We start from the raw sequence: 19,802 nt of genomic DNA, 5'->3' as shown, positions 1-19,802 counted from the left end.
TCCCCTTCCTTATGGGTGTTCCCCTCCCAACCCTCCCCCCATTGCCGCCCTCCCCCCCATAGTCTAGTTCACTGGGGGTTCAGTCTTAGCAGGACCCAGGGCTTCCCCTTCCACTGGTGCTCTTACTAGGATATTCATTGCTTTTAAACCTACTCTCCATTGTATTGGAGGAAATGTTTTAGGGAAACTTTTGAAGTTGATTGGTCATCAGGAGTGGACTTAGTGTAATAGGTTAAGCAGGTACAGAGAACTATTAGTCTTTTACACCTGATGAGTATAAAGGGAAAGGATACTATTTCTGAAGTAACACATGAGTCTCAGCAGAACTGAGTTTTCAAATGTATCTGACCATGAAATTCTCACACTCCAAATCAAGAAGCAGTAACTTTTGTCATTGATCAGATACCCTGTGTGTGGCATATTTGAGACAGGGTTTCTCTTTGTAGTCCTAGTAGCCTTAGAACTTAATTTTTAGATCAGGCTGGTCTCGATCTCAGGGATTCATCTGTTTCTACTTACTGAGTGCTGGGACTCAAGGTGTGTACCACTACCGCTTTCGCATTTTTTGCTATGATCCTTCAAGAGATTCAAATCATAAAGAAAACAAAAAGGAAATAGGACTTGGGCTTAGATAAAAATAAAATGGAAACTTTTTGTTTATTAAAAACTGACAAAGAGACCTGAGTGATGTCTCAGAGGATTAGAGCATAGTCTGATCCTCCAGGAGACCTGGGTTTAGTTCTTAGCCCCCATGTAGCAAATCACAAACATCCAGAATTCAAGATGGAGAGGATCTCATGTCCTCTTATGGTATCAGAGCTCTAGAGGTACTAGATGCTCTGCATATTATTCATAGAAATATATTATACACATACACATACACATACACACACATACACACACACAAACACACACACATGCATACACACACGTAACATAAAATGTAAAAAAATGATTTTATCTCAGTGTATCTTTTTACATCATGGCATCTATGTTGAGGTTGAGATAAAACATTCCTTAGATAGAGGCCCTCCTTATTTTATTATTTGATTGTGGTATGAGAGGCAATGACATGAATAGGAGAAAGATCATTGGAAGTTAAATCATGGTATGGGAATATTAAATAGTAGTCATATTTTTCTGACTATGCTGTTCTCCACTAACCATTGCCAGCTTCATTCTGAGATAATCATCTATCGCTCTTACTTCATAGAATTTGTCTCCATATAGCATTTACGTATAAGAAATTACTAATGAATTATACTTAAGTAGTATGCATGTAATGAAATATAAAGCAACAAAGTGGTAGGGATAAACAATTTAAATTATAAATTGTTCTAATATAAACTATTATCACTTAATTGTTATAATACTATATATTTTAATAGAAATATAACAGGTGAATTTTAAGACATTTTTCAATGAAAGATGATGTCATGGCTATATCCAAGATAATTCAATTTTTATGAAGATCTTAAATAGGTTTTTCTCCTAAGTTGCGGACTTGGATAAGATATCAAGATTTTTCTTATCACACTGGTACTTTATACATTTTTCAAATATTTTACCAAGTGACATGTTAAAGCCAGCTAATAAAATGCCATGTTTTCTTGGGTTATGATTACGCAGAAACAGTGACCGAGAAAAGTATTTGATATTAAGTAACTGATTTCTCAGGTGATCTCAAGAATCATAATAAAGAAGCAGATAAATAAAAGTGAAGAAAATATAGGCAGTAAAAAATGAGTTGATGAGCAGGCTATTGCTATAAGCAACTATGGCTTAATAGCATGTGGCTATCTAGGACATTGATATTTATTCCCTGGGGCGGGGCAAGAAAGATGGGGTTCTGATCACTTCTTATCTGTAATGTGCTAGATCCAATGCAATTAATTAATTCAACAATCTTTTCTAGTAGGTTGACTATTGCTGTATATAACATTTTGCAACCCTCAAAACAGGTCACATTTTATATGTGAAAAATAGAAAAATAAGAGCACCTGAAAGTCACGAAAATTATCAGCAGATATATCTGCATGCGCAATGTTTTTCTCTGATTTCACTACGGATGCATCCCACATTGTCTGACACTACCATACTGACTTAAACAGTTCTGGAGATATTCCGTATGATAATGCAATCAGTTCTTTCAGTTTTCCATATCCTATGGAATTTATTCTTAATGTTTGCCACACTATAACTTACAAAGGTTTCCCCTTGATTTATTGTACAGCATAGATGAATATCAATATCAAATTAGATTATACTATACAAAAGGGAAACATTTATAAATTAAGTTCCTTTAATAGGCCATTATAGGTTTTGGCCTTGTCTTTACAACTGATCGCTGTTTTTTTCCAACTTTCTTTCTATTTTGGCCCTTATTATACCTCATATCAATATACTTACTCAATAAAATACATAAAAGTATCACCATGCTTAATATTTTTCTAAATATAGTCAGGGTGATTTATTTTTTTGAGTAATAAATTGTATCATCAGCTTTGTCTAATACAATCTAAAAATACATATTAACAGCTGGATTCTGTCAGGCTCAGTGTGCTTTTTAAAACACAGGGGATTCCATTCTGCTATCTGTAAAAAGAAATGTATTTAATGTCAAAGAAGAATTAATAAAATTGATGTGAAAATCATCAAAATAAATAATTAAATGTACATAACTCCTGGCATGTGTCTTCCTGTCACAGAGATTTGTAATTTTAAAGAATGGATACATTCAGAACCAATTTGTTATACTCTTATGCATCTCAGAGATTTACTCTCCTCAGAGAAGATCTTGGAGATTATAAAATAATGAATTTGTTCACGTCTTTATTAAGTTCCCATCACAGAGCTGTGCATAAGACAAAGTAGGTATTAACATGTCATATCATTTGACACATCTTTTCAATTCTTTTATTCTTTGGGATCTCAGGCTACGTGAGAGCTTGTAGACTGTCCAGACTGAACTGGAAGATTAAGTTTTAACCAGTAATACCTTTGTTATGCTTTCCTGTTGCTGGTGCTGTATAATCCCTCTTGGTAAATCCATCAGAATACAGTTCTCATTTGGGGGGTGGGTAAAATTAAGGGAGGAAAGGGGGTAGTAAACATACTTTAGGTTTACTTGAGATAATCATGCTGCAAACCATAATTTGTCAATTGGTATATACCATTATTTCTTATTAGTGATGAAAGAAGATGGGGGCACAATATGTCTATTGCTCTCATGACCTTATAGTAGCAGTGGATACCTGGAGAAGAACTTCACAAGATTGGAAAAGGTTTGGCTGGCAAACATGAAATCATGGATGAGAGAGGGGTTCTTGAGACCTTCACTCCTCTCAAGAACCTAGAGATATTTGCTACAGATAGTTTCTGGGAGGAGTAGGAGTCAGATTCCATAGTAGTATATCCCCTGGTAAACTGCATTAGCAATAAAGGTTTTCCTAGAAAAGGTGCACCTAGCAACTTTGTAAAGAATAATCCAGAGAAACACTGGACTAGACAGTACAGAAAACAACACCTGCCAAGTTAAGGAAATTTAATATAAAACAATAGGAATTAGTTCTATTTAAAGGACATGCTTCAAATGTTGTTTTAATGGTTTCCATGTTGCTTACATCACTTGCTTCTTTTTTAAAAATACTTTAAAACTAGTGAGATAACTCAATGACTGGGCTAAGAATATCTTGCCCCATTCTCCTTAGCCTCCACCTGTCTACTCCGTTTGCTGAGTCCTTCCTCTCATCCCTTTTTCTTCCTCCTCACTGGCTTCTTATGTGAACAAAACAATATGCTTTTTTAAAGAGAAAATAACATGTGATATATTCATATGGATTCAAATTTCTTGATGGGAACAGTACTGTCTATTTTGCTAGGAAAGAAGGACAAAGGAATACATTGTAACCAAGTGTTGAAAGCAAAGGATGGGGATCAGGCTGCTTCTCAGGTGCCCCAGAAATAGATCTTAAATGCATAGCTAGGAGAAATATTATCTGGAGAAATAGCAGGAGAAACATTTGAATATTCTATGCTAAAAGAACAGAATATATTTCTGTATAAATTCAAGTGAGAGGGTAATAGTCTATTTACAACAAAAATTCAGCTCCTATTGGATTTTTGGGTATGAACATTTCTGTCAGTATTAAGGCTATGTACTAAGAAAATGTTCCTGTCAATGCTTCAGGTTTTTTTTTAATAAAATGGAATAAAAATTAGGGACCACGAGATGTTTCTCTGGTTACTATCTTGGAAAAGTAGATAATGTGTTAAGAGAAAGGGAACACCCAGGGGACATCTGGCAGATACAACAAAAAGCAGGTCATAGTATAAATGTTTCTCCCTACATCTGTTTCCTTCAGGTGCCTCATTAGCACAGGAGGTACTGTGTCAGTCTCACACATCTGTTTCCTTCCATGTGGGCAGACACGGATTGTACAATGAAGGAGATGTCAAAAGTCTGATAAATCTGGTTCAAAATCTAGGCGTCTATAAGGACTCCAATTCTCCAAGGCATAGATTCTAGATTTAGAAAGTATAAATAACAAAACCCAGTTTTGGGTTTATCTAAGTACAGATAAAAATAATTCATGAAGCACATTGAGTACTGTACCTAAAGTGCAAGCATTCAGTAAATGGCAGGTATTTTCAAATTAGTACTTATGTTTCATAATATAAATTTCTTTACTTAAACACAAATACTATCAACATATTTTTTTCTTAGTTTACTAAGAATAACTGGAACTCAAAAAACATCAAAATTGTAAGCAAATTTAGAATAAAAACTTTGACACAAACCCAATGAATATAAAAAACTGCATATAACAGTAAAGTTGCTGGCCATGGTATTGCATGCTTTTAATCCCAATACTCAGAAAGGAAAGGTAGATGCATCTGTGTGAATTCAAGGCCAGTCTGATCTACATTTGTGAGTTAAAGGCCACCCAAAATTACTAAGTAAGAAGCAGTCACAAACAAACACAAACAAGAATAAAAATCCAATAAAGTTATGACAAATACAATGTAAAATTTGATGTAAAAAGTGAAATACATATTTGAATATTGCATGCTCATGGAATACAAAAGTTGGCTATGTATGCAGATTTTTTATTGGGATCAATGAAATGAATTATGTGTTACTCCATATTTGCAATTAAAATTATACTATGGTTTTATTGTTTTTGTTTTTATTGGATATTTTCTTTATTTATATTTCAAATGTTACCCTTTTCCTATTTCCCCTCCGGAAACCCTCTATCTCATCCCCCATCTGCCTGTTTCTATGAGGGTACTCCCTCACCCACCCACACACACACCCCTCCCACCTCCCTGAGCTGGCATTTCCCTATACTGAAGCACTGAGCCTTCACAGGACTAAGGACCTCTCCTCTCATTGATGCCAGATAAAGCAATCCTTTGCTACACAAGCAGCTGGTCCCCGCCCCCACCATGTGTATTCTTTGGTTGGTGGTTTAGCCCCCGCAAGCTCTGGGGTGTCTAGTTGGTAGATATTGTTGTTCTTACTATGGGGATGCAAACCCCTACAGCTTCTTCAGTCCTTTCTCTAACTCCTCCATTGGGAACCTCATTCTCCATCTGTCTAATGGTTGGCTGCGAGCATCCTCATCTGTATCAGTAAGACCTTGGCAGAGCCTCTCAGGAGATAGCTATATCAGGCTCCTATCAGCACGCAATTTTGGCATCCACAATAGTATCTGGGTTTGGTGACAATGTGGGATGGACCCCCAAGTGGGGCAGTCTATGGATGGCCTTCCCTTCAGTCTCTACTCCATACAGAAAATATCATCCTGAGTGACATAACCCAGTCACAAAAGAACACATAGGGTATGCACTCACTGATAAGTGGTTATTAGCCCAAAAGTTCAGAATACCCAGTATATTATGGCTAGCTTTCTAGGGCACAGAAAAAAATTGAGGCTGAGGTTACCAAAAATTGTGAAGTACATAATTAAACGGAAAAACAAACCCTCTTCATTATCAGGAAAATTGTGGAGGTTTCTTTTTCTCTGTACTTTCCTTACCTGTCAAACCAAGAAATAAATGAAGGAACTTCTAGCGTCTCTGACGTATGAAAATTCAGGATTCTACAAACATTTTTTTCTGTTTAAATATTTGTAGAACATATAGTGAACACAGAAAAGTGTATTTTATATATGATAAATAAAGTAGTACATCAATAAAAAGGAGGCATTCAGTGGGCAGGCTTAGTGGGTAAAAGCATTTGCTTTGCAAGTGTGAAGACCTTAGGTCAGAACCCACAACCCATAAAAATGTTAGCCAAAAAGCTTAAGCATATTCCTAGTGCTTCTATGGAAAGATAGGAGACAGAGACAGGAAGTATGCAGGGCAGTGAGACTGGTGTGGATTGTGAAAACCAACAGAGAAACCCTTTTTAAAACAGTGTGGAAGAAGAGGACCTTCACATGTGCACACACCCACACACACCATCACCAGCAGCAGCAACACCACCACCAAAAGAAATAATGAGCATGTGACTATAATATGCTAAATAATATACTCATATTGCAAACATATATGATGTGTCTCAAACTCATTAATCATAAGACACCATGTATGGAAAGCCCAATTCAATTCCATATCACAGTATCTAGAGTAATGTAAATTAAACATGAATAATAAGAACTGGAAATTCTATCTATAACATTTATAAAATTATTATGGTTCAATAAGTATTTTAGCTACCTTAATAAATTGGATGGCATTATCATCTAAAGGTGATCTTTTGGCTTTCTATGATCTAACACTTTCATTTTTAGCACCATGTAACAAAAGTAGGAGCATTCATGCAAAATAATTATAGTTTGGAGATAGAGGCCTTTACAAAAGAGTTTCCCAATAGATGCAATCCAAATGTTAATCCAGCATATAGAAACACTTGCTGTTACAGTTTTACAACGGCACATTCAACAGAGCCAATAGTAATCATATAGTAACCAAAAAATTACATGTCCAGGTATCAAAAAATAACATGTACTCAGCCAATATATCTTTTGGGGAAGAACATTGGCTGAGGAGGTATAAAATTGGTGTTTTCACATGCTGACTCTATGCTTTTCTTGTCCTTGGTAATTATCTAGGTCACTGTGAAAATTTACTTATTTATTATATGACATGTGTCTATTTAAAGTTCAGAAAACATTTCACAAAAATGGAAATAAAGCCATTACTGTGTATTGAGAGTTTTTTTGTCATTCTCTATCTACATTACTTCTGTGACATACATGGATAGAAATAGAAGCATGTGACATGAAGACACACAGAAACTGCTTGGGGAGAGGGAAGGGGCAAGTGGGATGGGAGATTAAAGACAAATGAGAGTAATGTATGGCAAGAATGGGAAAAATAAGGTACACACATGAAAAAGTCATCATTAACCCATTTTTATAAGAATTAAAAAAATAACAAAGAAATATAAGCATGATCTTATGCATTAATATGCATCTTATATATGAGGAAGGATCTAAGAAGTGGAAATAGAAAGGAAGTATGAAATAGAGAGGTTTTAGAGACAATTTTATAAACCTGATCCTATACATTAATATGCATCTTATATATGGGGAAGGGATCTAAGAAGTGGAAACAAAAAGGCAGTATGAGATAGAGAGGTTTAACAGACAATTTGTTCAAATATGTGTTCTTTGGGGGAGTAGGGACTGACTTTTTGGAAATTCCCATTCTTCAGAAAATGTCCAATTTATCCCACCTTCCAAACTAAAATGTAAATTTATGTTTTAAAATTGGTTCTAGAAGCAGTTATGTCTAAAAATGAAGATCACATAGACTGGGCTATGAAATTATAAGCCTGGTAAATGTTCTTTCTGTCAAAATATAGAGGAGGAGGCCTCGCCTATTGATGATTCCCATTCCTCTAGCCTTTATCATCACTCGTGCTCTGATGGATTTAACCATAAACACTGATAAGATATTTTCAGTTAGCTTCTAATTAAAACACCAAGTTAAACCAATGTAAAAAGCTTTCCAAATATAGCATAGGAAAGAGTGTCTGGGGATAGAAGCTCAAACTACCAATAAGAGGAAACACACGTTTCCAATTCTCCTGAGAGAAACATTGGAGGCCCAGGCTCAGTGCACAGAGCAAGCCGCTTATCTGATTGTCTGTAACTGACTTGCAACAGTTCACTCCTCTCCTTCTAGGTTTGATGCTAGTGAAGCTGAGCGGCATCTGTTAGGCACGTGACCCTTCAAATTTGTCATTTCACTCATTCCTTTGAATGATCGTTATTCATTAAATGTGTTCTTTTTCCCTTCAGTTCTTACTTTGTCCCTTTATGAACTCACAAGTTTTAGCATATCTCGGAAAGTAGGAACCCAGGAAGCCTGTCTCACTAAGCTGGCTTTTTCTGTCTGGATCTGCAGCTGCTGCTGCTCTCTGGAAAGCTTTCACTATAGATATTTTCCCCCTTTTATCCACATAAAGCACATTCGTCGCTAAATCCTCAGGGACTGTATCTTAGTCCATAGCTCTAGCACCAAGCCAGACTGCTAGACTTTACCAATAAACATTTGTTGGATGAATGGAAACATCTTGTCACTTGACTTGGTGTGCTCTAATCATGCTCTGGGTCACCTAATAGAGAAATAGCCTCTGTTTGGTGTCACTGGTGAGGTCCTCTGTGAGTTGTTAGGCAGTGACAGGGAAGTAAACTTGCAAATCCTGGTCACTAGCATTCAGGTCACAGGGGTGGGGGGAGGTTTCCTCAATATTTTCTTTTCATATGTTTCACAGAAAATAAATGAATTCTGTACTTACTCCGATGCCCACAAAATATCAGAGCAGCATTACTGTCACTTTCCATAATCTACTTTATTGTTGCTGGATAATTCTATCCATAATATGTAAGAGGGAAATCTGTGTTAGTAAAAGCAGATTGTGAAGTGTTTCCCACGCCTGATCCTGCAATTGTTGCTAATGAGTGACAACAGGAACAAGGACTTGATCAGAAGAGAATGGTACTGACAAGTTTATTCACACGACTGTTCTTCTCAATCCTGTATATTTGCAAGTATGTCATTAGGTATCTAAGTAATGCTAGTGTTTATTTTTGGAAAATGTATAAGTACCTTTGACCTTCAAATGTATATAGACATTTTCTGTACTGCCCAAATAAGTAGGTCAGCTATTGGCCACCTTCTTTAAAAAGATGCTGGGCTCTAACCATCTCATTTTCTTCTTTACCTACTGCTATTGTGTGTTATCGTTTTACTTATTTTTTTTCTTCCTTATACTAGCCTTTTGGCTAGACCCTCAAAGCCTAACAAAATATTTTGTGGTGGCTGTTGATGTTACATGTAAATTATTTATGCTCCTTAGTTATGCAGAAGTCTAGCTTCCAATAGTGGTGCATATACTTAGTGTTTGAAGGATACTCTCTACAGAAATCACGTTTTTCACGAGAATTAGTACTGCCTATAGGTTACAATGGATGGAGCTGTAAAAGAAAGAAATAAAAAGATTTCCCATAAAATGCTTACTTTTAGAAATTACCCAAAGTGTCACTGAAATAGTATAGTTAATCATATTCTAAGATTTATTTTAAAGTCAGTGTGAACAGGCTTGACAGACATCATATTATCTTTTATTAATATACACTCAGTGGATTAAATTTCTGAAAAGTTTTGTGTGCAGAACATTTATAAATCTCTCCAGATCAGAGCATAAACAATGAAATGACTCAGTTCAGTTTGTTTAAAGCTTTTAACATTATAACCTGCTGGTAATAAATACTAAGTAAATATTTGCTAATTTGATCTTAAGCATTATGACTTTGACTATAATTTTTCAACCCCAAAAGTTTGATTTTTTGATAGAATTATGAATATTCTCAATCTTGTAATGATTGTATTGCTTATTTGCCTTGACACTAAAAAGTGATATCAGTGTATTATGACATCACAAAAATCAGTATTAACAGTAAATCTAATTATTCTATATAAAATGCAACTAATTACAATTATATATAGAATTATATAGTGTATATATGTATATATATATTCTAAAGATGAGGAGTTACATTTATATCTGTATTTTCTATGTAGAAAGTAAGATAATGAAAAAGTAAAGTGATTAGAAAGACAATTACATTCAAATTTTTATGGATTATTTTTCTTAATTTGCCTTCTATTTTGGTAGTACTAACAATGATGGTCCCCTGGGCCTCACACATGGTTGGCAAGTACTCTATCACTGACTAACCATCTATAATTCATTTTTATTATTTTAATAAGAGAAAGTAAAACTGCTACAACTCAGTATACTGGAAACATGGTCACTTTTCAGGTAAGCAATACTTTTTGACATATTTGGCTCTGATCTTTAAAAACAGAATTAAAAACAATACACTGAAGGAGGATTGCACTTTAACAATTCCATGAGATGCCCCAGTGACTGTGAAAAATTCCAACTAGTGTTCAATACTCAGGGAACCACGACAGAGAAAATCCCTTTAAAGATCACAGTAACAGCAACCCGAATTTGCCAGAGGTACAGCCTCCTGTTAATCAATTTCAGGGAAGATAAAATTGTCTTTTCTAAATAGCAAAAAGCAAGTCTACTAAGAGAAAAATCCGTGTGACATCCATTACACAGATTTAACTGTAGGTTGAAAATAATACTAAAAATATCCTTTTTTTCTTTCCTTTTCTTAAAAAAAGAAAAACACTTTACAGTATGTTTATTATTTCCTTTTGAGGTGGGTTAAGAGATCATGAAATTGTTTTCATACAGACACCCTGTAACAACTTTTTTTTCTTAATTGGCTTGTTTGCTTTTCCCCAGCTATATCCTCCTCCTTTGTGAGTTTCCTCCATTGCTCCATATTCCAAAGCCATAGGAAGAATTTCCCACAGACCCTTAAAGCCTTGTATCTGTTACCATAGAGACAGGCATCACAAGATAGCTGTTTGTAACAGTCTCATGGAAATAAAACAAAAATCCTAAGGGTTTTTACAGGAATTTTCAATGTAACTTGTAAAAAAAAATGATATTGTTCTCTTCACCACAAAAGTAGGGATTTCAGTTTCAAAAAAAGAAGCATAAAGATTATAATCTGTGATGAAAGTTCATTATATTTATGTTTATACTCTATGAATTATCCTATATATCAAAAATCCTTCTCTCCCTAAATCAGGAAAAATATTTCATGAATATCTCTTTGAGAACTTTTAATTCTAACATGTTTTATTAATTCTTTGTAATCACGGTAACCTGTGTATTTATTCTTATCTTGATAGTATTTGATCATTCCTAGAGCATATACAATCAAGAATATTTTTATCTGGGCTGGAGAGGTGGCTCAGTGGTTAAGAGCTCCGACTGCTCTTCCAGAGGTCCTGAGTTCAATTCCCAGCAACCACATGGTGGTTCACAACCATCTGTAATGAGATCTGGTACCTTCTTCTGGTGTGTCTGAAGACAGCTACAGTGTACTTATAGATAATAAATAAATAAATCTTTAAAAAAAAAAAAAAAAAAAAAGAATATTTTTATCATTTAACAACAGTAAATGAATCCCAGAAATCCACAAAATAAGAATCTCAACAAATTTACAGGCTTTGGAAGAGAAGAAAGGGTAATTGCAAGATGCAATGTTGTTTCCATTTCTTCTAAGATGTCTGCAATTGACTTTTTAAAAAAATCTTAAGTCATTGAAATTACACAGTGGCAGAACAGCAACCATTAATATCAAAAGGAAACTCAAAACTAAAAATTAAAGCAAAAGATGCCTCCTTCTCCAGCACCTCTGCATCCTATCATACAAATAGGTACCGGGACACTAGTCAGTCACTGCAGAGACCTCCTTTTTCCTAACAGCAACATCAAAGTTTTTACTACTTAGCGCTTTGTGGCCCATACTTTTGTCATCACCAGTTATTTGCCGTTTTAAAATGAAAGCCACCGTACTTTCTGTAAAATACAAATGTATGTTGTTAGCCTTCATTAAAAATTCACAGGCTCCCAAGATGGGATTTTATATGCTAAGAATAGTCTTTTAAATGAGGGAACCCAAGAGGACAGGGACTCCACGGGAGAACCAACAGAGTCAACTAACCTGGACCCTTGGGTGCTCCCAGAGACAGAATCAACAACCAAAGAGCCAGCACAGGCTGGACATATATAGCAGATGAGCAGCTTTGTCTTCGTGCAGATCCTCCAAACAACTGAAAGTGAGGCTGTCCCTGAGCCTGTTGCCTGCCTACATGCCTATGGATCCTGCCCAGGTATATGGACTACCTTGTCTGGCTTTAGTAGGAGAGATTGTGTCTAGTCCTGCAGCAACTTGATGTGTGTGGTAGAGTTGACTCCCAGAGGGAAGCCTCCCCTTTTCAAAAGAGAAGGGAAATGGGGATTAGGAAGAAGACTTGCTTGAAAGGGTACTGGGAGGAGAGGAATGGGTGATAATGAGTTGTAAAGTGAATAAATAAATACATTTAAAGAAAAAGAATAGTCTTTTGATAATCTATAAATATTAAAAAACCATCTCAGGTGGCTGGGCAAGTGGAAATTTGCATGACATATTTCCTATTGCATGTGGCTCAATTAGAGCAAGAAAGTCACTGAAATTATGCTTCAGAAGAGACAGTTTTGTTGTTTTACTTGTTGTCTCATAGAATCTTCAGTTTCCTAGATACTTAGTTGTCAATGTGACTTTAGGCATCTGAAAAGAAAACACTATTTTATGCATAGGTGTCTAAATATACATGCGTATACGCTTCTACATGCCAGGTGCATTCAGGAGCCCACATAGTTAGAAGAGGGAATCAGATACCCCCCCACCCCAGCTGCAGTTACAGGTAGTTGTAATCCACCTAACTCATTGTGGATCACCTACTAGGAGAACTCATCTGAAATTCATTCTTGACTGTTCCTTCCACCATTCTTCAGCCTTTTGCCTTTTAAGTATAACCATTGTCTGTTGAGTATTATAGTTTTTAGAAACTTTCATCATCCATATTTTTCTAAAAAAAATGTCATAGAGTAGCCCAGGCTGGTCTTGAATCCATGATAATATTTGACTCATCTTCCTAATTGCTGGGAGACAGATGCTTTTCTTTACTTTTTCAGCATACAGGCTCAATTTTAGTTTTTAAGATTGAATTTTTTAGACATGTAAGATTATGGCTATTTAATCAATGAATCATCCTTAAGTTATTTATGTATTAATTTTTTTACTTATTCACTTTACATCTTGATCACTGGTCCTCTCCTGTTCATCCCCTCCCGCAATGAATTATCATTAAGTTTTAACCTTCTCACAAACTGATGTTTTGAATTTTATTGTAATATTTTATATTTATTTCTATTATATTTATCTTTGGAGAATGAGTATGACCAGTAATCCGGAGGTGAAGGCAGTTTGATCCTAGCCTGGGCTAGAGGGAATCTGCTACAAAGAAACAATCAAAACACTATTTGGATTTTTGGCTTTACCAGGTCCTTTAGGTGGCTATACTTTGGTTCTCTTCAAATTCAGTGTATTTATTTGTTCTTTTTCACAGTAAGGTATCTATTTTGATAGTTTTTAGGTTCTGCATATTAATATTTCACAGATCAAGAAGGCCAAGGACATGATCCAAAGGCATATTCCTACAGATGAAATTCAAGTCATATAAGGCCAGTTTTCTCAAGCTCTCACAATTCTCCTATGTAAAGTTTTCTTTCTGATTTGCCATGCTTCATTAAGTGACACAGTTAAGTGCAGGGTAATATACCATGCTTATATTTATTCACTAGACTATTAAATCAAACAGTAAACATTTCCTCACCCTGTCTGTATGTGTATCAACAGTAACTGGATGAAGTCAAGATAACAGAATATTGAAGAATTGTGTATGCTATTCCTTTTTCCAGACCACCAGATCTTGTTCAAAAACACATTAGTGAGGGAAAATATTGCTCATTTGTCAGGAAAATTATTTCTAATTACAAGCAATTATTTAGTTCCCCTACCTTATTTATGCACTTTAAAGAACTTTTGCTTTCTATCTCCTGGACAAATTAAAAATACTGTACTTTTATTTTTAAAGAATTCAGAAAAAAATCAAGGTTGTGTGTATGCATTTCTCTCTCTGTGTCTCTGTCTCTGTCTCTGTCTCTCTCTCTCTCTCTCTGTGTGTGTGTGTGTGTGTGTGTGTGTGTGTGTGTACATGTGTGTGTTTGTACATGCATATACCCTTTTCATTTGTAAAAGATGGATGGCATGAGAATGGGAGACTAATAGGATGGAGGGTACAAACCCTCCAAAGCATATTTCGTAGCTGATAGTGTCTCCCCCAACTTACCTTTCTGGATGAAATATGGCCCATTGAAAGGCAGCAAGTGTATTACAGGTGGGAAATTTCAGTGGACAAAGTCCTCACTGAGAGGGAACCAAGGGGCATTCTTTTATTTTCTTAAATTTGAAAATAAACAGTGGTGCTCCACGAGACTTTTACTTAAAGAAACAAATTATTGCTTTTCTAACACAGTACTGTAGGGGGAAAATACAATGTGTGCTTGTACAAAACAGAGGAAATTCAACAGCCATTTATAAAATCTGTCAATTTTAGGGTTGGGAAATGTATGTAAAGATGGATATCCTATTTCATTTTGTCTTACCTGTCTTTCACAGTCTCTGTTTTTATGCATTTTATCTTTTTCTAAAAAAAATCTATTTTTCCCCTCTGCATCACTCCAGAAGCCACAGAATTAAGCAGTTGGGATTTGGAGACTGCACATGGCCTCCCTCTGCATGCTGACTGTATTCCAGAGCCAGAAAGACCAGCAAGCATTTCCAACTCTTAAGATGCATTTATCAGAGAGGGTGTACTGCTTGCTTTTCAGGTGTGTGGCCCAAAGCCTTTAAGATTTCATTAATAATCAACAGCTGGTGCCACCTAGTGTTTGTCCTTTCCATTCATCAGTGGAACCAAATAGCAAGCGCTTCCTAGTCACAAAGGAAGAAAGCATAAACTACAAACTAATAAAAGAATTCACAGTTTGGGGACTCCAGTGGCTGATTTAAATTACATTATCTTCATTCAAATACCCCCTCCACCTTTTGTAAGTAACTATGGTAACAGCAGTGCAATATGATGCAAGCAGAAAACTCACATCTTTTTCCATAGGAGACAATTCACAAAAGAAGAGTTTTACCAAAGAATTTAGGAAAAGAATATCCCCCCCCAACTGCTACTTAAAATCACTATAGAAAGTTCAGAAATGAGCATGATAGGGGAAGGAAGTATTTTAAACAATAGTTAGATACAATTAAGATTTTGGCATCTACCTCAAATCAACACTGATTTAGATGCAAATTTCTATCAGTCTTTGAGCGCCTCAAAAAGCAACCAAGTATTAGGACAGACTATATAGTACTCAATTGTACTACAAAGAAATAATCAGACTGTAAAAGTCATATTATTAAAATATGTTGCTGCTAATTGCACATCTTGAAAACTATTTCAATGCTTCTATACATATGAATTATGAATGACATAGCTGACCCCATTCTGTATGCTTCAAGGTTAAAAAAGTACTCTTCAAATTCTTGCTTAGTTTTCTAAACATATGCTAGTAGTTAATTTGAATGAATACAAACAAGTATAATTAGCCTGCCAGTTTGCAATTGGTTCACTGATATTTAAATACATGTTGTTAACTCACTCTTTCTAAGAGGAATACGTGATTGAAAAACATGAACTAACATTCAGAAACAAAAAGTTACATAACAGCCCGTGGCGTTCTTCAACCAGTCTGATTGGGATATTACAAAAGACCCACTGCCTATGAGCAACACTGTGTATACTAAAAGGTCATATAAGATATTTGTCTATAATAGTCTATTAACTTGGGTAATTTAGCAACTTGAGCTACTGAGGAGGTAGGGTAGAGAGCTGAAAGCTCCTGGATTGCTCAGTGAAAAATCATGCTTTTCCTAGTCAAGAAATTCTATTTCTATATTATTTGACATCTATTTTAAGCAGTTACTTGTTAAAAACAGCTTGAATGTTTTATTTTCTTGTTACCCTAGTGGTGACAAAATTTATTTCAGTATATTCAGTCCAATATACACCCACTGATAGAGCCCCATGATAGTATATGAAGATAGTATATAGAAACGAGGCATAGTTTCTACCAAAAGCATAATTTGTTCTTCTTTTCCTCAAAACTTTATTTTTGGAGCAAAATCCAATCCACGCTGGTGTCCTGTTTGTTTAAAAGTACTTTGTAATTTACTGATTGAAAGAAATACTGCCAAACAGAAAGAGGACTTTGGTAATTGTATGCAGGCAGGAAATAATGTAAGGCAAAACTCATTAAGATCCCAAATAAATAAGTGCTCTAGTTTTCAATAATTTATCATTTTCTGTCATTTTCCATTAACAGCTTTCAAAGCTCTATCTGAAAGAAGCTGATACAGAGAAATTAAGAGCAGTAATCAAGCGAGAAATGATAGACCAGCTGGGTCGACATCAACTTGGCAAAACGTGAATACAGTTCAATAGCTGAAACAGATGCTGGAGTTGTGGGAAAAGCCTGCAGGAGATATTGATATATTTTCTTCATATAATGCAGAATGACTGAATTAATGTCAAAAGCTAGAAATTGATGAGTAGAGATGACTGACAGCCAAACTCCTTATAAAATAGAAACCAAGTATAGCAATTCTAACCTATCCAAACACTGTGTACATTCTCATTTCTCTCAGTGTCTGAATATGCCAATATATCAATCAGTCCTTGCAAGCAAATTACATCTGACTGAGCTGGGGTAGATTTCCACCTCTCCTGTCATCATTTACCTGGAGAATGCTAGACCCCTGAAAAATACTTTATTCTAAAATCTTTTAACACTGAATTCTATCCCAGAACTGTTGCCCTGAGGTTGGAGGCACGCACCCCCCCCCACAACCCCAAATCTAACGCAGCACAAGGTAATTTTAAAATCCATTCCGTAAAAGCAACACTGTTTGCAGAGTTTGAAGAGCTCGGCAACAAACCCCAGCTGCCAACAGCTGCTTTCTCAAACATATGCTTTGTCATGGTCAGCTTCTAATTGTATTCATAATGATGCAATAGCTTTAATAATCCTACCTTCCATGCCAGCTGTTTTTCCTGTCACTCCATCATGCCAATAAGTTGGCTGCTGTAACAAATCAAGATAGCGCAAAACAGCATCTTTCTCCTGATTCTGTCATCTTCCTGAAAGCATTCTATTACTGCCGACTGCTGGGAACCAGAAAGTCTATTTGAATTCCAACAGCTCCCCTTTCGCATGATTCAAGTTAGGTTAGGTGGGCATGCCTAACATGATTCTCTCAGTCATTTATTATGCAGCTGCTACAACGTCGGTGTGGTAACCACTCTGACTATCTGATACGTCAGTCGAACAAAACCTCCACCTCGGAGCAAACACATGAGCCGGAGCAGCGTTCTGCATTTAACAAGCATTCTTCCTGCCAAAAAAAAAAAAAAAAAAAACAGTGGATCTGCTGCGAATCTCTTTCAGTATCTGCTTGCTCCGTACAGATACAAAGCCTTTGCATTAGATTCTTTTCCTAATTATACCAAGAGGAGAGTTTTTTGCCACACATCATATAATTTATAGTGAAATTTAAACTGATTTTAACTTATTTTCTCAGCCCTTTAAGGGTAAAACTCTCTCTTTTGATTCTACTTTTGAAATCAGGGGGTTGAGTGCACAGTTCTATGCCTCTGTTTTATTATAAAATACACGTACTTTTTCAAATGAAACTTGCCTAGAGAATTCATGGGAGCAAAATGAAACAAGAGGATTTTTCAAGAACATATTGGCTATTTTGCACATGAAGGCTTTTAAAATTTGGTACTGTGTGTGTTTCTTCTAAGGGGAAGAAACATGCACTTGGTATTTTGACTCCAGACAAGTGCTCTCATCAGAAAGTAGGAAATGAGATTCAATGATCATTTACTCTAACTAACCCAGAAAGTAAATAATTAAAATTTCAGAAGAAAAAGCATTGTCTTTAGAAACTACTAGTCATTAATCACAATTTTAAAAATGAAATGACAATTGTCCTTTATTTATTATGCAATAGTTTTTTAAATTATAAAACTTCCAAGCTTGCATCTCTCTTGGGGAAGTAACATAGTCCAGATTTATGCTACAGGGAATGTTATATGATTTTATGAAAAATATTTTAAAGAAGGAATTTGCCAGTTTCACATTTCCCCTGCATTATGAAACAATAATATTTTCATTCAGCATATTTAAGTTCAGCCACTATGAGCATTAGAATCACTGTTAAGGAGTGTGTGTTTCTGTGTGTGCACATAAGTATATTATTAGATATCATACCACTGTTTATATATATATATATGTATAATATATATTTATATAATATATACAGTATACTCTGAGTATACAATATACATTGTATATATAACATATATAGTATACTCTATAGTATGCTATATATACAGTATATATAGTATATATCATATATAGTATGAGTCATTGTTTTACATATGTACATTTTATATAAACTGACATTATGATAGATACTACAGATATCTACACAATTCTCATTCCAAAATAAATTACAAAAGTAGAAGTATGGATTAATGAAACGCAATGTGCAATATCTTTTACATAGGAAGGAGTACAATATATTTTATAAATAAAGCTATTGTCACTAGGCCAAATGATGAAGTGAGAGAAAAAGATTTAATCTAGAACATGAAGCAGAATCCAAGAACACAACTAAAACATGTTCATGTATTTATGCCATTTGTAGCCATAAGAGAGATATGCCAAACAAATGTAATTTTTGAGTAAAATATTTGTTAGAGATAAGCCAGAATGTTTAGAATTATTTTGTGAAATAGTATATTATTTTATAGAAACTTTAGTAAGTTGAAATTCTCTTCTTGCTTAGGAATAGAGTCGAGTGTTTCCATTATTTTGTATATCAAGCCAAATAAAATATAGATTATTAATAATGGTGAATGTTATAATTAAACATTGCTTTTGATATATATGTATATTACATATTACAGATAATAAAATGACTCTCACACTAAAGAAAATTAATATATCCAACCACTTATATTTGTTTATTGAAAATTATATTGGATGGAGGCAATATGCAAATTTCAGTCATAAAACATTGTATTAACTACAGTACTTATGCTTCATATTAGGTTCCTAGAATTTGGCTATCTGTTGAAGTTCATCTTTGTTCCCTCTGCTTTCATTCTTTCTGGTAAGCATAGTCTAGTTTTTGCTTCTATAAATTAGGCTTTTTCAGATTTCACATGTAAGATCTTAAGGTATTGCTTATTCCACATATGTTGACTGAAGGTTCAACCATGTTGTTACAAATAACAAGATTGTCTTCTTGAAGGGTCAGTAATATAGAATAACAGATACACACACAATTATCATAGCATCTTTACATATATGTATATGTTTTTTCATATATTTAGATGTGAGTATACTGTGATACTTATTGAGTAATTCATCAGTATATGCTTATATGATTGCTATATTTTGGCTATTGTTAATAATACCACAATGAATATTAGAATGCAAATACTTCAATATCTTTGATATATTGGTTTTATTTCCTTTAGATATATACCTAGGATAGAGTGTATAGGGAAGGGCACTATATTGATGTGTGGTACTTCTATAGCAGAAATGGTGTAGTCTGGTCCTATGACAGCTGAATTTCTAATGTTAAGGAAACAGCATACTATTTTCGATATTACTGTACTAA

The 19,802-nt window shown here is 34.9% G+C and overlaps 1 protein-coding gene across 1 annotated transcript in view; it reads right to left on the bottom strand.

Moving 5' to 3' along the window:
* The window catches only part of Dmd (dystrophin), a 2,349,574-nt gene extending 2,332,308 nt beyond the window's left edge, over positions 1 to 17,266 (bottom strand). Inside the window, exon 1 of the mRNA XM_087599109.1 lies at positions 17,137 to 17,266. Within this exon, the coding sequence (XP_087455235.1) occupies positions 17,137 to 17,143 (7 nt within the window). The 5' untranslated portion in view covers positions 17,144 to 17,266. The remainder of the gene's footprint in view (positions 1 to 17,136) is intronic.
* Positions 17,267 to 19,802: the final 2,536 nt, after the last annotated feature.

This window comes from Rattus norvegicus, chromosome X, assembly GCF_021556685.1.
Source record: "Rattus norvegicus strain SHRSP/BbbUtx chromosome X, alternate assembly SHRSP_T2T, whole genome shotgun sequence".
Classification (NCBI taxonomy): domain Eukaryota; kingdom Metazoa; phylum Chordata; class Mammalia; order Rodentia; family Muridae; genus Rattus; species Rattus norvegicus.
Note: the sequence above shows the minus strand (reverse complement) of the source record. Positions and strands in the feature narration are given on the sequence as shown.